The 15,657-nt window shown below is 44.9% G+C and overlaps 3 protein-coding genes across 4 annotated transcripts in view; 1 reads left to right on the top strand and 2 right to left on the bottom strand.

Moving 5' to 3' along the window:
- cntn5 (contactin 5) overlaps positions 1-7,052 on the bottom strand; it is a 68,733-nt gene extending 61,681 nt beyond the window's left edge. The window contains exons 1-2 of the mRNA XM_049725256.1: positions 6,944-7,052; positions 5,503-5,628 (exon numbers count right to left, since the gene is read on the bottom strand). The gene's annotated coding sequence lies outside the window, so the exon portion shown is untranslated. The remainder of the gene's footprint in view (positions 1-5,502; positions 5,629-6,943) is intronic.
- Positions 7,053-7,815: 763 nt separating this feature from the next.
- LOC125972405 (F-box only protein 40) lies at positions 7,816-11,194 on the top strand. Of its 2 annotated transcripts, XM_049726070.1 has the most exons (3): positions 7,816-7,907; positions 8,284-10,012; positions 11,027-11,194. In XM_049726070.1, the coding sequence occupies exons 2-3, from the start codon at positions 8,288-8,290 to the stop codon at positions 11,192-11,194; spliced, it is 1,893 nt and encodes a 630-aa protein (XP_049582027.1). In that variant the 5' UTR covers positions 7,816-7,907; positions 8,284-8,287. The 2 variants fall into 2 exon arrangements, with proteins under 2 accessions (XP_049582027.1, XP_049582026.1); XM_049726069.1 differs by lacking the exon at positions 7,816-7,907 and having other exon boundaries at positions 8,270-10,012.
- Positions 11,195-11,708: 514 nt separating this feature from the next.
- ttc36 (tetratricopeptide repeat domain 36) lies at positions 11,709-14,464 on the bottom strand. The gene is made up of 3 exons (XM_049726068.2): positions 12,570-14,464; positions 12,226-12,414; positions 11,709-12,109 (listed from the first exon to the last, which is right to left on the bottom strand). Exons 1-3 carry the CDS (start codon positions 12,673-12,675, stop codon positions 11,838-11,840), a joined length of 567 nt encoding a protein of 188 aa, XP_049582025.1. The 5' UTR covers positions 12,676-14,464; the 3' UTR covers positions 11,709-11,837.
- Between the last annotated feature and the right edge of the window lie 1,193 nt (positions 14,465-15,657).

Here is a 15,657-nt window from a genome sequence, read left to right as displayed (position 1 = left end):
ACGGAGAAGAGCACACGCTCGCTCCCAGCATGCATAATGACCGGCGGCGGCGCCGTCATCAATAACCAGAATGGTGGCCAGGACACGCATGTTACAGTCGCCGGCATGAATGATGACGCCGCTAAGTCAGAGGGCAGCCTTTGGAGACAGTGATTTATTTATTGACTGTGTTTCTTCTTCTCTAATTTGCTATTTATGATGAGGAAAATATCAGCTGTCACTTTCATTGACGCTAAACACTTTAAAACATTGCAATTCCAAATTAATCTAATGTGATATTTTTTGAGGCTTCCAATTATTATTTTTTTTCTTGAAAAGCCAGAAGCGACGATATACTTGTATTGCCTTGATGATCCACAAGGGGGCAGTAATTCATTCATGCTGCAAGATGGTTTTAATGAAGGAAGAGACAATGCAACAACTCAGAACTCTCATTAAAATTTAATCCAAGAATATATATATATATTTTTTTAAATGTTCCTCACTCAAAATGGCAAAGCTGTTAAACTCCAAATTCAGTCCAGCGGAGTTGAAGCGCCGGCACGCTCACAGCATGGGACTGCGAGTTTATTTCAAGTCACGTCAACGCCACCGGCTGAGCGATGCCAACGTCACTTTGTTAATTTCTCTCTCTCATTGCGCCCAAGTTTTTTTTTTCTTCTTCTCTCCACTCCCTCTAAAAAAGCGAGCGGAGCGAAGCACCCGTCGCCTTGCTGTGATCTGAGCACGCTGACTTTGATCTATATTTTTAGAGAGTTTAGTCGTCCACGGCGCCTTAAAGAGCCGTCATGTTGATGGAGTGTCCCTGGACTCCAGGTGGCTCGACTACACACACACTTTTATGCGCATATGCTCCTCGGGGATAAAAAGTGTTTTTTTTAATATCTTGATTGTACATATGGATTTCATGCATGAGCTAAAGTTAGACCCTATAACTGACATGCACAGATATTTAATTTTTTGTTCTTTTTCCCATATCGCATTTTTCTATGGTCTGTGGGATTTATTTATATATTCATGAGGGGGGGGCGGGGTTACATTTGACAGTGGAGAAATCCTGTTGTGATTTTTTTGGTGTGGAAGCAAAAGACAGGAGTAAAGAAAGAAAATATTTTCAAATATAAAGGTAAACGCAGACGAATGAAAATGCTGAATTTTAAGTGGAACCATCATGACCTCGTTCGTTTCGCTGCATTAGGAATGCGTTGACATGAAGTGCTTGGTCAGTGACATTTGCGTGACATTAAAAGTGAGCGAAGAGCAGGAACGGCAGGTGAAACGCTTTCCGGTATGAAGGCAGCAGGTCGCGGCCTTCCGCTTTTCTTGTTTTGGCTGGTCGAGATCGCGACAAGCAAGGTGCGACGGAATGCCAAAGGAACGAGCGTGACCTCACAAATGTGAAGGGGCCAGATGGGCTCCATCCTGAGATTTCATAATATCGGATGAATATGTGGAATTGGAATGTCTTCGCTCCTCACTTTATCTGTTTGGATCCATTTGGCCGTTGAATCAGAGAGAAAAATATCTAAAATATGTTCTTGCGGCGACGGTTGCGCTAAAACAAAAGTCAAACAAGTTCCAAGGTGACAGATAAATGCGACGGTTTAACTGGAGGCTGTTTGTTGTTCTTTCCTCACACTTCTTCAAAGGAGGCGAGAAAGTCTCAGAAAAAAAAAAAAAAAAAAGAAGAAAAAAAAAAAAAAACAGCCAAAGTATTCCGATGTGAGATGAAGCGGCTCTTTCCGTAGCCTCGCTTGGCCTTCAACGCTACGCAGGTAATCAAGTCAGGATGAGGACTCCAGTGTTTTTGTTTTTTTTGGTCTCAATGGCAACAGTGAATATAAAAAGATCAAATGGCTGGTTTATTCTTTTTTTTAATTTAAATCAAAAAATCATTTCAAAACTTACCCTATAACCCGTGTAACAGCTGCAAAAAAATATTAGCGACTGGAAGAAGAAATAAAGAACAGAGACTACAGTGGTTGCACAAGTGTGCACACCCTCTCCCTATGTGCTCCTTCTATGCACATGGAACCAAAACTGCAACATCTGCGCGGAGAAGCCACCTCAGACGCTTGATCAGAGTGATGGATGCCGCCGAGCCCTCGACATGCACACCTGCGCCCCATTTATCGAATCCATGAATCAATTTAATGAGCACTGCACGGGGGTCGGGCCTTCAATAAGCCCCCCGGCGAGTTTTCGACTGTTTCGAGGCAATCGCCCCCTGACTGGTTTGGTCTTCCGACGTTCACGAGTTCAATCGTGGAGCGCGCCGCTGCGGCTTGAGAAAGAGAAGCAGACACCTCGCATTGGTAATCGATACTGCGGCAGCGAAGTGATGGCTGGTGCCGTCATGCGTCCCATTTAGAGCGGAACGCTTTCGGGCCCGAGTTGGGCCATTTTGTGATTTCCCACTGGAATTGGCCGCTCTCGTCACGCTGCTCCTGCCCGCCACCGTCATCCGCTTCCTGGTGTCACGTTGGCTCTTTTACTGCCTTAGGCTTGAACGAGTTCGACGGGCAGTATACGAACTTCTTCTGATTGTTGGTTTCAGTATAAGATGAAAAAAAGCGGGCAGAGGTTCCCACGGGACTTTTCAAGTGGTGCCGTGACCCGCCGCTTCTTGAATACGATCGAATGAAGATAGAAAAAGCCTTTTTTTTTTTTTTTTTGTAACTCATTCACTACCAATGACAGATAAAGACGTCAAAGGTCTATCTTAAGATGCGATAGTTAATCGATACATTTGCGCATATGAGAGCAGATTGTTGGAATATGACTAACGGGGGGAGGGGCTAAGTTTAATTATTAAGTGAAGTTACGGCGAGTCTTTCTATTTCATGACCTCCCATTACTTCCAAATAAACGCGCTTCACTCCGCCCATTCGCCCGTCGTCACTAGGTCATCGCGCAAAGGACGAGCGGCCGGCGTCGAGACATTCGTGCTGCGGCACGTCGGAAGCAAAGACATTTTTCTTCATCCGCTGGCAACGCGAGGCCTAATGGAGTGTGAGAGTGACGGTCGCACCCCCCCACCTCACCGCGCCCCGCCCCCTCCCCTCTATTCGGCACATTGAGTCACAGCCCCCGTTTGGGAGCTGCAGGCGAGAGGCCACGCTGTGTTCATCGGCGCTGATTCACGAGTAAACATAGCTGGCGGTAATTGGAGGCCGACGCAGCGGGAAATTTTCGTACCTTTTGCGAGCACATTACTCAGTGGTTTCCAAAGTGAACGCCATAGCGGCGGCTTCTCGACATGCGCCGCACATCTGCCGCTGCTAAAAGTGTTAATGTTGGGTGAGACTTTTGGGTGGCAGCTTCTCGACATGCGCCATACATCCGGCTTCGCTTAACGTGTCAAAGTTGGGTGAGACTTTTATTTCAAATATTAGCTTCAATATCTATTTCAAGTCAACGGAGCGACACTTGTCAACTAAAGGAGCGAAGTAACAGAATGATAACAGCAAATATCTTTTGATTTAATTAGCCACGGTGATCTGCTCACTCTTTCTTTTTTTTTTACGCCCATATTTATATTTGTTTTAACTTCCGCTTGCACGCCGTTGCTTGGTCTGGTTGCCTGAGCAACTTTCCCTCATATAAAAGTTCTTTGGGGTGGAACAAGAGCAAAGAGATAAATTGTGTCATTGCACTTTATCACTGGACTGGCTCACAACAAGTTGTTTTACTGCTTTCATGAATTTTATAAGAGCTGTCATTTATTACGGCGGTGGTATATCGGGCGTGAAATGGCGTGCCGCTGCCGTCGCCAACTTCCATGGCGGCCTCCTTCTTATTAGCTCTGCAAATGAGTGAAGGGAAAGATCTCATTTACAACTTTGGGCTCCATTCTGTCGGTGTACTCTCCATTAATGATGCCAAGTGACACAAGCGCACTTCCTGCCCCAAGGGGGAACCTACATGGGCCTCATTACAAGCTACTTTTAATTAGTCTTTGTAATTAAAAGACGAATCAAGGGTGCCGAAGAAAAGCCGACAGCAAAACTGATATGCCAATAAACATTTCCGTGTTAATTGGTCAACGGTCTCGCTTGCGCCGAGGCTTGAATTGCAGAAGGATGGCGAGGAGACACGCGTGAGGCCATCTTGACAAATTGACGGGGGGTGTTTAATAAGGAAGTCGGCAGGCTGGAACCTGTGACCTATTTGGGGCGACCATATGTCACAAGATGGAGTCCAGAAGGCGCCCATGTCATATTCTGCTCAAAGCATTTCCGATTAAACGTAGCCAACAGAGTGATTCATGGTGGCGGGTTAAATAGACCGTAATCAGCCGATGATTTCCCGTTTTAATTAGTTGTAAAGACCTTTTGCACTCCTCTCAGATTGAGATTAAGAAGAGCCTCTGTGGTTGTACAACTCCTACATCCTTACAAAGTTTTCAAGAACAATATGCCTTGAAAACCTCACAAGTCTAACTTCAAATCTGGAATCGACACGAACCCACAACGCAAAAAAAACCTTTCACAAAAAAATATCTTTCCAATTTAGCATTTAAACATTGTGTTGAACAACAATACCTTACAATAGTTTGAATTTCATATGCAAATTAAAAGCAAAGCGTGTAGAGTCTCTGTTCCCAAAATACAGCGTGATCATTGACAACACCCTCTCGAATATGCATTTTCAAATTTCCTTTAATTCTCCTTTACTAATAAAGGCTTTATAGTGAGGATAGTTTGATATATAATATTTGTATTTGAAAATATGTAGAAAAATCTGTCGGGAAAAAAACTTTTCATAAGTCTGAGCTGTGTGATAGTCACTTTTTTTTCCCCAACCCGGCATCCTCCTTTTTGCCTCAGCTCTGTTGTCCCATCACTTTGGCCTCTTTATTAACACGTTTGCCAGCTTTAATAAAAATGGAAATTCCCAAACGGGGCCAATCTTTAAGAGGAATGGCAATAAGAGGAATTGGAGGAGATTTATAGGAGCTTCTGCAGACCGGAAAGGATATGCTCGCTTCCCAAACTTTCAACTAGAGACGCTTTTATTAGTCCTGCCGTGACGCTGACATCTTATGACTGGCTTTGAATTTTAATAAAGGGGGATTCTTTTTTTTTTTTTTTTCCCCCTTCTGCAATTGGCTGCCATCTAACTAACGCCGCGCGGTCATATTTCAGGACATTAAATAACATGACACAGAGCCTCAGTGAGCGCTTAACCTGTGGCCTACAAAATGGACTTGTTGGAATGATTCTCCTTTGGGGATGCCGCGTTCCGTGAGATGAGCGGGGAAATTAATTGCATTACAAGAGATGGATGTTAGCGCCGCACTATGGATGTTACACACAGAATCTTATTTGATTACTTTTGCAATGGCGCATGACATCATGAGTATCTGTTACACTGTTTTTAATGTGCTTCAACAGGACAATAAATGAATGAATGAAATATTGGCAGGTTATATAATCAGAGGGTGAATAAATTTATATTATATTAATGTATACAACTATTAAACACACACACATGACTTACCAAATTCACTTTCAGGCTGGCACAATCTGAACCAGCTCTTGCTGCATGAAATGATGCCTGCTCAGATGAGAGGAGAAACATCTTCCAAGACAACCACAACAGTCCACTTGCAGTCCATCCAATGCCCTGAAAATGAAATGATCAATGTGAATATTGACAGGTATGCTAGCTTAATGCTAACAAACAACGCAGACGGGCTAACTAAATTAGCAACTTGCAGTCGTTAGATCTTTTTAATAGAGCAATTTGGATCTGAATGTAGATTTTCGTCCAAGCTGGAATGTTCGAATGTTTATCGTTATTCCAAATTTACATTATCTCAAACTAAAGTGTACCGCCATCTAGTGGTCCACCGTGTAAATAAACCCAATACCATCAAGAGTTACACCAAAATTGCGAAATCAAGAGATTACGAACTCGCAACTGAGGCATGGAGAGGGCTTTCTGTAATCATATAAAAAAAAGCCAAGAACTTTTTAATTTTTTTACCACAGTGCCATCTGCTGGATCCCGAAGCTCTACTCCGTTCGACATGCGTAAAATAGATCTTTATCCGACTTCAAAGCCATGGCAAATTCAGAAACGACTCTAGTTTCCACTACTGCCTTTGAACCTTTAAACTGCATAATTCAATAGTCGGACGCCCGCAGAACCGCCACGCAGTTCTACAGCAAGAAAGCCTGCCCATAAAAATCAAATATATGCTGATTGCGGCGCCAACACGCAGGAGAGCCAGGCAAGCATCTGCCTCTGATAGCGTCTCCATTGTGGATGTGTCGGGGCTGGTGGAAACTTGCATGATGCACACTGTAGATTGTGGCTCTCCAGTGTGTACGTGTGTGTGTTTGAGGAGGAGGTCCATGCAAGGGAATAGATGATGGTGCAGTCGGTGCAAATCAGTGCCATTAGTCAGCTTACAGGACCGGGTCGATGAATCTTCATGCTGCCTCAAATCACAGCACATAAATGTGACCAACAGAGTAGATGTATTACATACGCAGTGGTGCCTTGAGATACAAGTGCCCCAACGTAGATTTTCGAATTACAAGCTGAGCTTTTTTTTTTTTTTTTTTGCTTTGACTTGAAGAGAGAGGGAAATCAATTCAGTTCACAATAAGTAGCAATTTGGCTAATAGTTAAGAATTAATCAAAAATAAGGCTTCAGGTTATATAAAGCCAGTCCTAGTTGAAGTTTATTCTAAAACTAAACCTGAAACAAAAGAGAATTAATGCGCGTTGTGTATTTAAAACCAGGAAACAATGCTAACTTAAAATAGAAAACGCCGTTAGCATGCTAACATTTAGCATCAATAATCAGAATCAGACGTAATGGCGGGTATAAAACGCTAAACAACAAATATTTGGATATTAATACTTTCATTGATGTGAATATTTGGAAAAGCAAATACCAAACGTAGACATATGAAATACCAATACTCACTGTCTTATATTCTTCATCCTTAATGAAAAAGGACAAATTAATTACGACACCTGAGTTGAGTCGACAGCGGCGCTATTCTTCTTCGTTTGTCTGCATGCCTGTATTATACTGCCTCCTGGTGGCCAACAGAAGAAGCCGCACAATGCAATGCAGCTATCAATGGTGATGCGCAACTGTTTAATATGTTGCATTTTATTCAATGATGTTGTTTCTCTTGCTTTTATAAAGTACAATATGCAGTATTGGTTTTCTATCAGCTATATAAAAAAAGTCTTATGATCAAAACATGGAATATACAAACATAATAAATAATATAATAATATAAATATACCAAATCTAAAAAAAAATCATACTTCTGAAACTTATCTGTAAGGGGGCATACAAATGATATATTGTTTAATTTTGAAATAAAAAGAACTGATCGAAAAATGATTGCTGTATTGTTTTGTACTTCCTTTTAACAGAGTGAGACTGTCACCTAGTGGAAGAAAACGTGAAAATCCCTTGTGGCTGCTGAAAACTCAACAAAACTGGTTTACAACCAAATATGTTTTTTGTTTTAAATGAAAACTATTCCTATAGAAAAAAAATCCTTCTCATCTTGTCTAAACAAAAGACCCTTTATTGCTGTAAGAAAACAGCCAAGGAGCTGTTTTGAATGATTTGATATGCAAATACATATTATTGTTTTATTTTAAGAGTGACATCACCAAAATTCCACAGCGGTGACAGTTTCCAGCAGGAGCGTGTCGCAGTAGTGTTTAGTGACTGGTGGGCTTATCGCACACAAATGAGAGCCACTGGCGGCTGTAACTTGACCTTAGCCCTTCTGCAAAGTTGTGACAATGGCGCCCCATCCAGACCCTCCTATCGCCATCGCGGTCCACTCTCATCTATTTATAAAAGCGCACACACAGTGCAAGAGGTCGGTCGACGCGAGGTGACATCAACTCAAGAACACAAGGTGAGAAATATTTCTTACATTCGCTGCACTGGCTGTTAATGTTTTTGATGGTGGAAAAGATTTGACATGTTCTTTTGATGCACGATTCATTTTGAAGAAAAAAAGAACGGGATAGCGTAGCCGAGCCAACATTGAGACGTGTCAGATGAAGTAACAACTGAAACAAATCAAATGTGGCTCGATTTGGCACGTTAGCCTCGGAGGTTGAAAAACATAGCAAGCCTATTTGGATAAAAGTAAGGAATAGACGCATCGCTTTCCAATTGTAAGAAGGAAACTAAATCCTCACGTCAAGAACAAAAAGTCTGACGTAGACTCATGAAATATTTGTGCTGTCGATTCCCGCCACTGAATGTGAGTCGATGTTGACGTTCAGGAGGATGCCAGCGGTCCGCCACGAGCACTGCGAGCGCTGCTACGCTATCCGCTGCCCGGCGCCGTCGTGGCTCTCCCTGGGCTGCGCGGTGGTCCGCTGCCCCAACGACTGCGGCGCCTTCCTTCACGCCTGCAAAGACGACGAGCACCGCCTTCTGTGCCCCAACGAGACGGTTCCTTGCCTCAACGCCGACTACGGCTGCCCGTTGAGCATGCCGCGGCATCGGCGGGCCCGCCACCTGGAGGCGTGTCCCGCCAGCGTGGTCGGCTGCTCTCAGGAGTGGAACCGCTGGCCTGTTCCGGATAATGACTTGACGTTCTACAGGAACGTGTCCCAAGAAAGCCAACAGCAGCTCGATGTCGCCTTGGCGCTGAGGGATCAAGAGCTGCTGTTCAAGTCCATCAAGATGAAAAGCGTTTTCCCGGAGTTGACGGATCCCGAAGATATCGACGTTGGGGTCGCGAGGGAGGATTTATGTTCGGCTTCTGCTGGAGATACACTGACTGTCTGTGCAAAGATGATGGAAGAGGAACCGAGTGATGAGCTGGAAAGGGAAAGTCTTCAGAAGTACAGCTCCTGGGAGAGAATAGTCAAGAAGGAGATGAACGGAGAGCAGACCAACAAAAATGCAGCTAAAACGGAGGAGAGCGGGAAGAAAATGGAGGCGGTGAGAGAAAGTTCCTCATGCGAGAACAGAACATCTGGCCTGGCACCTTGGCAAGATGGCGTCTTGGAGAAGTTAGGCAAGGAGGCCAACATCGGCGAGTACAACATGTATCTGGTGCACAACGGAGCCATGCTCATCAACTTCGGACAGCTGGCCGCCTGCACCCCGAGGGAGAAGGACTTTGTTTACGGGAGCCTGGAACCCATCGAAGTCAAGTCCGTCCGCTCCTTCAACGTCCCTAGCAGCTACCGAGCCAAGCGTTGGCACCTGAAGGACCCCAACCGCAAAATAGAGGTGGCGCACCGGAGCACCGACACGGTCGATCTGGACGTCTCGTTCGAGGAGCTCCCGAAGTGCGAGGAGGTAAGCGTCACGTTGCTGTGCTGTCTGGAGAAAGAATTCAAAGGGCATCAGATCTCGGAGAGCACCGGTTTGGACGGTCTCTACGTCAACGTCGGGACGCAAACGTACAACTTGGACGGCGCGCCGTTCCAGGCCGAGGCGTCGCTCGCAGACGCGGTCGCCGGTAAAGCGCCGTGTCTCCGCGTCCGTACGCAAACCGAGTCTGTGACTAGACGACACAACAGGACCAGCTCGGTCTTCAGCTACACGTGCGGCCTCTTCTTCCGCCGTGACGAGTACCCCTCGCACTTCCGCAACGTGCACTCCGAAATCCAGGCCGGCCTCGGCGACTGGTTCCTGCAACGTTGCCCCCTGGCTTACCTCGGCTGCACTTTCGCCCAAACGAGGTTTCGCCCGGACGGCCAACCGGCTGAGGTCAAATACCACCACGGCGTGGATAAGATGGTCATCCGGCCAGACGTCCCGCGGGAGCTGCTCGAGGGTACCAAAGCGTCGGATCGCTTGAGCCACTTGCCTGTGGAGATCCTCCGGCACGTCGCCGGATACTTGGACTCGTTCGCCTTGTCGCAATTGTCACAGGTGTCGCGTCCGATGAGAGAGGTGTGCGGCACTTTATTGCAGAGCCGAGGGATGGTCTCCCTCAAGTGGGAGAAGAAGACGTATTCCCACGGGGGGAGCTCCTGGAAGAGTCGTAAGAAAGTAAGTATCCATCCATTGTCTTTCTGGAGTTCTTGTCCTCGTTTGGGTCGCTGGGCAACCACGGCTGACTTTGGGCTGGTCCTCAGCCAATCAGAGGGCGGTCTCACCACTAGAGGGCAGACATCCATTGCATTTTAACACTGCATCAGGCCAATATTTGATATGATATGCAGGACAAAAATCATATCAAAATTTGGAGTGAGTTTATTGATGTGAAAAAAATACAGTTCTTTAATTAACTGAACATTTTTGCATGGTGGAAGGAAACCAAACTCACGATTGGAACTTTCCGACTCCGGATGACAATGACTCCCCTGCATCAAAATGTCCCTCTTTGGATTTAATTTGGGACAAAATGTGTCTTTGCCTAAATGTCCCTATGGCTTCCCCCCCTTGCTAACGCATGCCTCGTTAGTTGGCAGTGGAAAATGTCAGCCATATTTAACAGCTGCCGCATTGTAAACAGCAGCCAGCCAGCCAGCCAGCCAGCCAGCCAGCCCCTCGGCCCGGCCCGGTACGCCTCAGTAACAATACAAACTATGCTGGCAACATTTCATCACTTCACAATTATAGACTTCACTAGGTCATGTTTAAGATATGCGCCAACTCACGTGACATACACCTGATAGACAAAAATATTGGGACAATTTATCTCGTGACCAACCAGGGGACTGTATGAAAAAGTTATTTGAAGTTGTTCTGCTGTGACTTTAATGAAAAAATTGGACCGGGTCCACTTTATGAGGTGCAAAGACATATTGTGTTTATGTATAGACGGCGATCACGCTGATGCGATGCGAATGGCTTGCTCTTGGAACAACTACGATGATAACGCGACGTGACCGACAGCTGAGCATGTGCTCCCGAATCAAGGTCGTAAATTGTTGCGCGTTGTTGAGAAAAAAAAAAAAAAATCAAATACCTGATTCCTGTACTGAATATAGTAAAACTCGTGAGTACCTCCCCTTACAAGCCATCAAATCCTTCATCCCTGTCATGTGATGTGCTCGGCAGGTTTGGGAATTCAGCTCGCTGTTTTGCCCCGTGGAGCGATGGCACTTGAGCGACTCGCCCTCCGTGGCGGTGCACCTCCGAACGTGCCCCTACTACCAGACGGAGCGGCGCACGGAGCCCGTGGCTTTAAGTGGCCTGCTGGAAGTCTGCACGGAGGAAGATCATTAGTGAAGTAATTGTGTGTTGTTTTTTTTTAAGCCGAATTATTTAGTCTTTGTGAGATGCCCTTTCGCCAGTGCATGTATATTACGTTTTAATTAAAGGATAGTGTTAAAAGATTGCTTGAGCAAGTGTACCTTATGAAATGTCCGGTTAGTCACTGCTACACACGCATGCCTGTAATTGTTGATTATACTGCCATCTAACGGTGAAAAACGAAAGTGCTATTTGAACAAATCTCACTACATTGAAATGACAGAGACGTGGTCATAATTTCAATGAATTCAATTTCATTTTTGTTCAAATAAGGTTCAAGAGTGAGAGGAAAATCCTGGCAATTCAAATACAGACCAAGTGTCACAAAGCAACAACACAAATCTCAGTGCAGCTCAGCTTACCTTTTGGCCTATCAGTTGCTTGAAAGTGGCTCTGGATCTCTGCCCAGCCTAGTTTCCCAGTCCTGGGCTGTATAATACAAGTCAGCTGGATAGTGACGTCACAATTTGACAAAATGAAGAACACATTCTTGGGAATCGGCAGCTCACGTAACGTTTACTTGGTTGTTCAATTTCACACTTGGGACTAAAACATTTGTATCCAAACAATTAAAAAGTACATATTTGATATCAAAAGTTTCATTTCTTGACTGCGTCTAAAGTGACGGCTCGCACCCATCGGGGTTGCGTAGTTTCCCGATGACCTGGCGTAGCATCTTGTTGCAAAGCGCAGCGTACGGATTCAGCAGCACCGCCTGCTGGCGGGCAAACTCGCTGCCGAGCTCCGCCGCCTCCCGGAAGTCTTGGAGCGCTTTGTCGTCCTGTCCCGCCAGCCTGTGCAGGAGGCCCCGCTGCACCAGCGCCTGGCAGGCCGTCCGCCCACGGCCCCCGCTCAGCGAAACAGCTTGGTCCAAGTCCGCCAGAGCACCTGAGGACACGCAAGAGCATATTCGTAAATTAAAAAAGACATATTTTGCATTGATACTGAGTACATATATTTTGTATCCTGTGTGAAAATGACAAATATTGTATTATTATTTGTACCTGCCGTGTCGCCCTGCAGTCGCAGGGTCTGCGCCCGGTTGTTGTAGGCTGACGCCCGCCGTGGTAGAACGCGTATGGCCCGTCCGAACAGGTCAAGAGCTCCTTGCAAATCCCCCACCTCAGCCGCAGACACCCCGCGACTCTCCAAATCCTTTACTTGCCTCAGTGAGTCTGCGTCAAAGGGGCCGTCTGGCAGGAGGGGAAGATAAATTGCTTGCAAAGTGGCCATTTTGACGCAGAACCCGAAATATTTTGGCAGGTTTATAAAAACATGACATCAAAATTAAATATAGAATAATAAACAATAAAGGAAGGAAGGAAAATGTTGGTCCATCAAGGCTCACCGTCATCTATTAGGTCCTGCTCCTGGTCCAGGCCGGGGACGTCCTCAAATGGGGTGTTGGGGCTGAAGATGGCCTGCAGCACCGCTCGGTCGTGCTCCGATGCCATCGTGAGCAAAAAGGCGGAGGGAAATAAACAAAGAAAAGAACAGTTACATTTGCAGCAAGAATAGAAAGTGATGATTTGGGCCTGGTGAACAAAAAGTGGATTGGCCAATCGGGTGAGGGGGCGTTAGAGAGGAGGTGGACTTTGAGCACATCTGTGTGTGGTTAGCTGCAATGACGCTGCAAAGTTTTAATTAGGCTTTTAAATGTTTGACTAAAGACATTTTACTTGTTTAATCAAAGTGAGTTTTATTAGAACTTGTTTTTTTCTTCCCAAAATTTATTTTAATTAAATGTCAGATTGACTCTTAAAGCTGTTATATATATATTTTATTTTCTGTTTTATTTGAGTTTATTTTAATTTAGTTAATTAGGACAATAAACCTCAAACCTGGAGGATTTATAATTTTTATAAAAGTAAAATTAAATAAAACACTCGTAGTTTCATCGTCTACCACTAGAGGGCAATATTTCTCTTCTTATTTCAGCTGTACGAGGCTCTGCTTGTGTTCCAGTGTGCGCTACAAATTTTGAAGCATGTTGCTTTTACGGACTCTGTGTTTTCAGACAGTTTATAAACACCTTGTAAATTAACCAAGTAGCACTGGGAAAAAAAAGTTCTCCAAATACTACCAGATTAACAAATTAGGGTTTCAAACCTTGGTTGGCGTTTTAAGAAGAGGTTTGTCAGGTGCCATCAGTTGACCTCTTGAGTATTTTATCTCCTTCAAAAGCGTGCATTTGTCCAGTCATGTCCGCAGTTGTCTATAAATAGCCAATGCTCCATTTGAAAGGGAGTCAAATAAGAAAGTCTGCAGATGATTCATGTCGGGCAGTGCATGCAGCTGTGTCATCACACTTTTATTTGTCAGCCGTGTTCCAGTTCGGAGGCCCGAGGACGAGAATCCCGCTGAGCTTCCAAGGACTGGCTGACACGGCAGATGGAATTCACACAGCATTTTTTATTTTTTTTTTCCAGGAGGGAGCAGACGTTTTAAAAACGTGTCACTTCATAAGCAGCTTAGTCCATTTTGGCATCGGTTCACTTTGAAGTCTGGGGATCGTTACCTCCGCCAAGGCCGCCACAACAGATTACTGTTCAATTTAAGGAGTAGCACATGTGCTCAAACCGTGTTTCACGACTTTTTTAACAAAGCCAAGGCACACATTTTATGAGGGAAATCCTTATGGGAAACCGCCAAATATCACAAAAAAGCAGACAGTATGTAATCCTCGGATTCACCTGTCCCCAATGAAATAAAAAATAAAAAGGCAGCAAATTTCAACTAGTAACAAACAAGTTCTTTTTTTACCCCCTCCAAGAATTCTCCCGTGACAAGAGATGGGGAAGGGTTCCCGTTGACGTCATTTTGAGTGAACTGCACTAAACGAGTTAATCTAAAAACTATTGTTTTTGGCGCCGCCTTGTGGCAGCTAGGTGCCAAGGAACTGTGTTGCAGTCAAAGGGATGAGCTTCATTTTAGTCAGCGTAACAAAATGGTTGCCCCCACCTCTCCATCCGCCCCCAGTCAAGTGTTGTCATGGCAGGATGCATTCGAGAAACTGCTCTCGGGTTTAGCGAGTGTGCGTGTGCGTTCAAGCAGGTCTTTGAATGTCCTCCATTTGAAAGGGAAATGAGCTCACGGGGGAAATCCAAGGAGACGCTTTCACCTGCTTTTCGCCTCAAAACCGAGTCGCGGCCCGGAAGCTTATTTAACACTTGATGTCACGCGGGAGCGAGCTTTACGCATTTGAAAAATGAGAAAGGTATTGTGGCGAAAAAGAATATGAAGGCCTCACGTTCGGATGGTCACTTTCTTCTTCTCTATGCAGTGACGCGAAGCCGCCGACAGGGGGAGCTATTACACTGAGCCTTTTGAGTCAGATCTTCCGGATGAGGCGTTCGTGTACACACGTACACACGAACATCCGCACATGCACGCTTGAATAAAACATGGCTCTTCTGTATGCTTTCAGCAATACAACAACATCAAGATGCGTCTAGATGAGAGGAGCCATTTTGTCTTAGTCTGAATTTACACTGCAAGCCTATTTTTTCGTCTACTGTACATTTCAAGTGACACATCTCATACGGCTGAGTTGACAATGATGGAACACACGAAATAGCCTGAAATAAGAAAATCAAATTGCTATTACAAATAGTGACAGCTTGGAAGGAAACAATACAAATATAAAGTTGCAACATGACATGAGGTGTAGTTGGCCTTGGCTTATTTTTTTTCACTCTTTTTCCCATTTTCCTGACATAAAAGCAACATATAATTCAAATGATCTTTTGAAGAATCATTCCTTTCAATGCGCTTCTAATCCCTGTAATTCTCACGAGCCATAAATAGTCGCTACCATTTAACCAACAAGGTATTAATAGAATGATGCTCATTAATGCTGCTCTTACATCTCTCACAGGACTCGGCCCTCCCCCACAGATCCTCACATATTGTTTGTGAAGCTTCAGAGTCAGCTAAAGGCTAAGGCGCTGACCTCAGTGCTGCTCAAATTCATCACCGAGAGCCACGCGACGACCCACAGACAGCCGTTTCGAAAATGGTGCCAGAGAGAGGGAGGGAACCAGAAAGCAGTTTCATGATGTTCCGATATAATCGGAGCGAGGCACCTGAAGGCAAAGCCCCGGTAAGCCAAAGATGCCGCATCCTTTTACTGTGTGCTGTTTTCTGCATTCGTTCAACCTTGTGCCAAAAACACAAACAGAAGCGGGTCCTTGATTTACAGCAGTGTCGACATAATCTGTTTCAAGGTTATGACTGGTGAGCGATGAATCGTCAAGGGAACAAGCTGGCATGCTCACTTACCACAGTTTTAATTTTGATCATTTAATACTTATTGCTTAAGCAATTTTTTGTATACAAATATTTACTGTTGTTGAGGCTCCACAAGGCTCTAAACTAGGTCCTCATATTTTGGCACTTCCAAAGTGTTACCGTATTTTCCGCACTATAAGGCGCAC

The sequence above is a fragment of the Syngnathus scovelli genome, chromosome 7, assembly GCF_024217435.2.
Source record: "Syngnathus scovelli strain Florida chromosome 7, RoL_Ssco_1.2, whole genome shotgun sequence".
In the NCBI taxonomy this organism is placed as follows: Eukaryota; Metazoa; Chordata; class Actinopteri; order Syngnathiformes; family Syngnathidae; genus Syngnathus; species Syngnathus scovelli.
The sequence above is the reverse complement of the archived record's forward strand: the minus strand, read 5'-3'. Positions and strand labels throughout refer to the sequence as shown.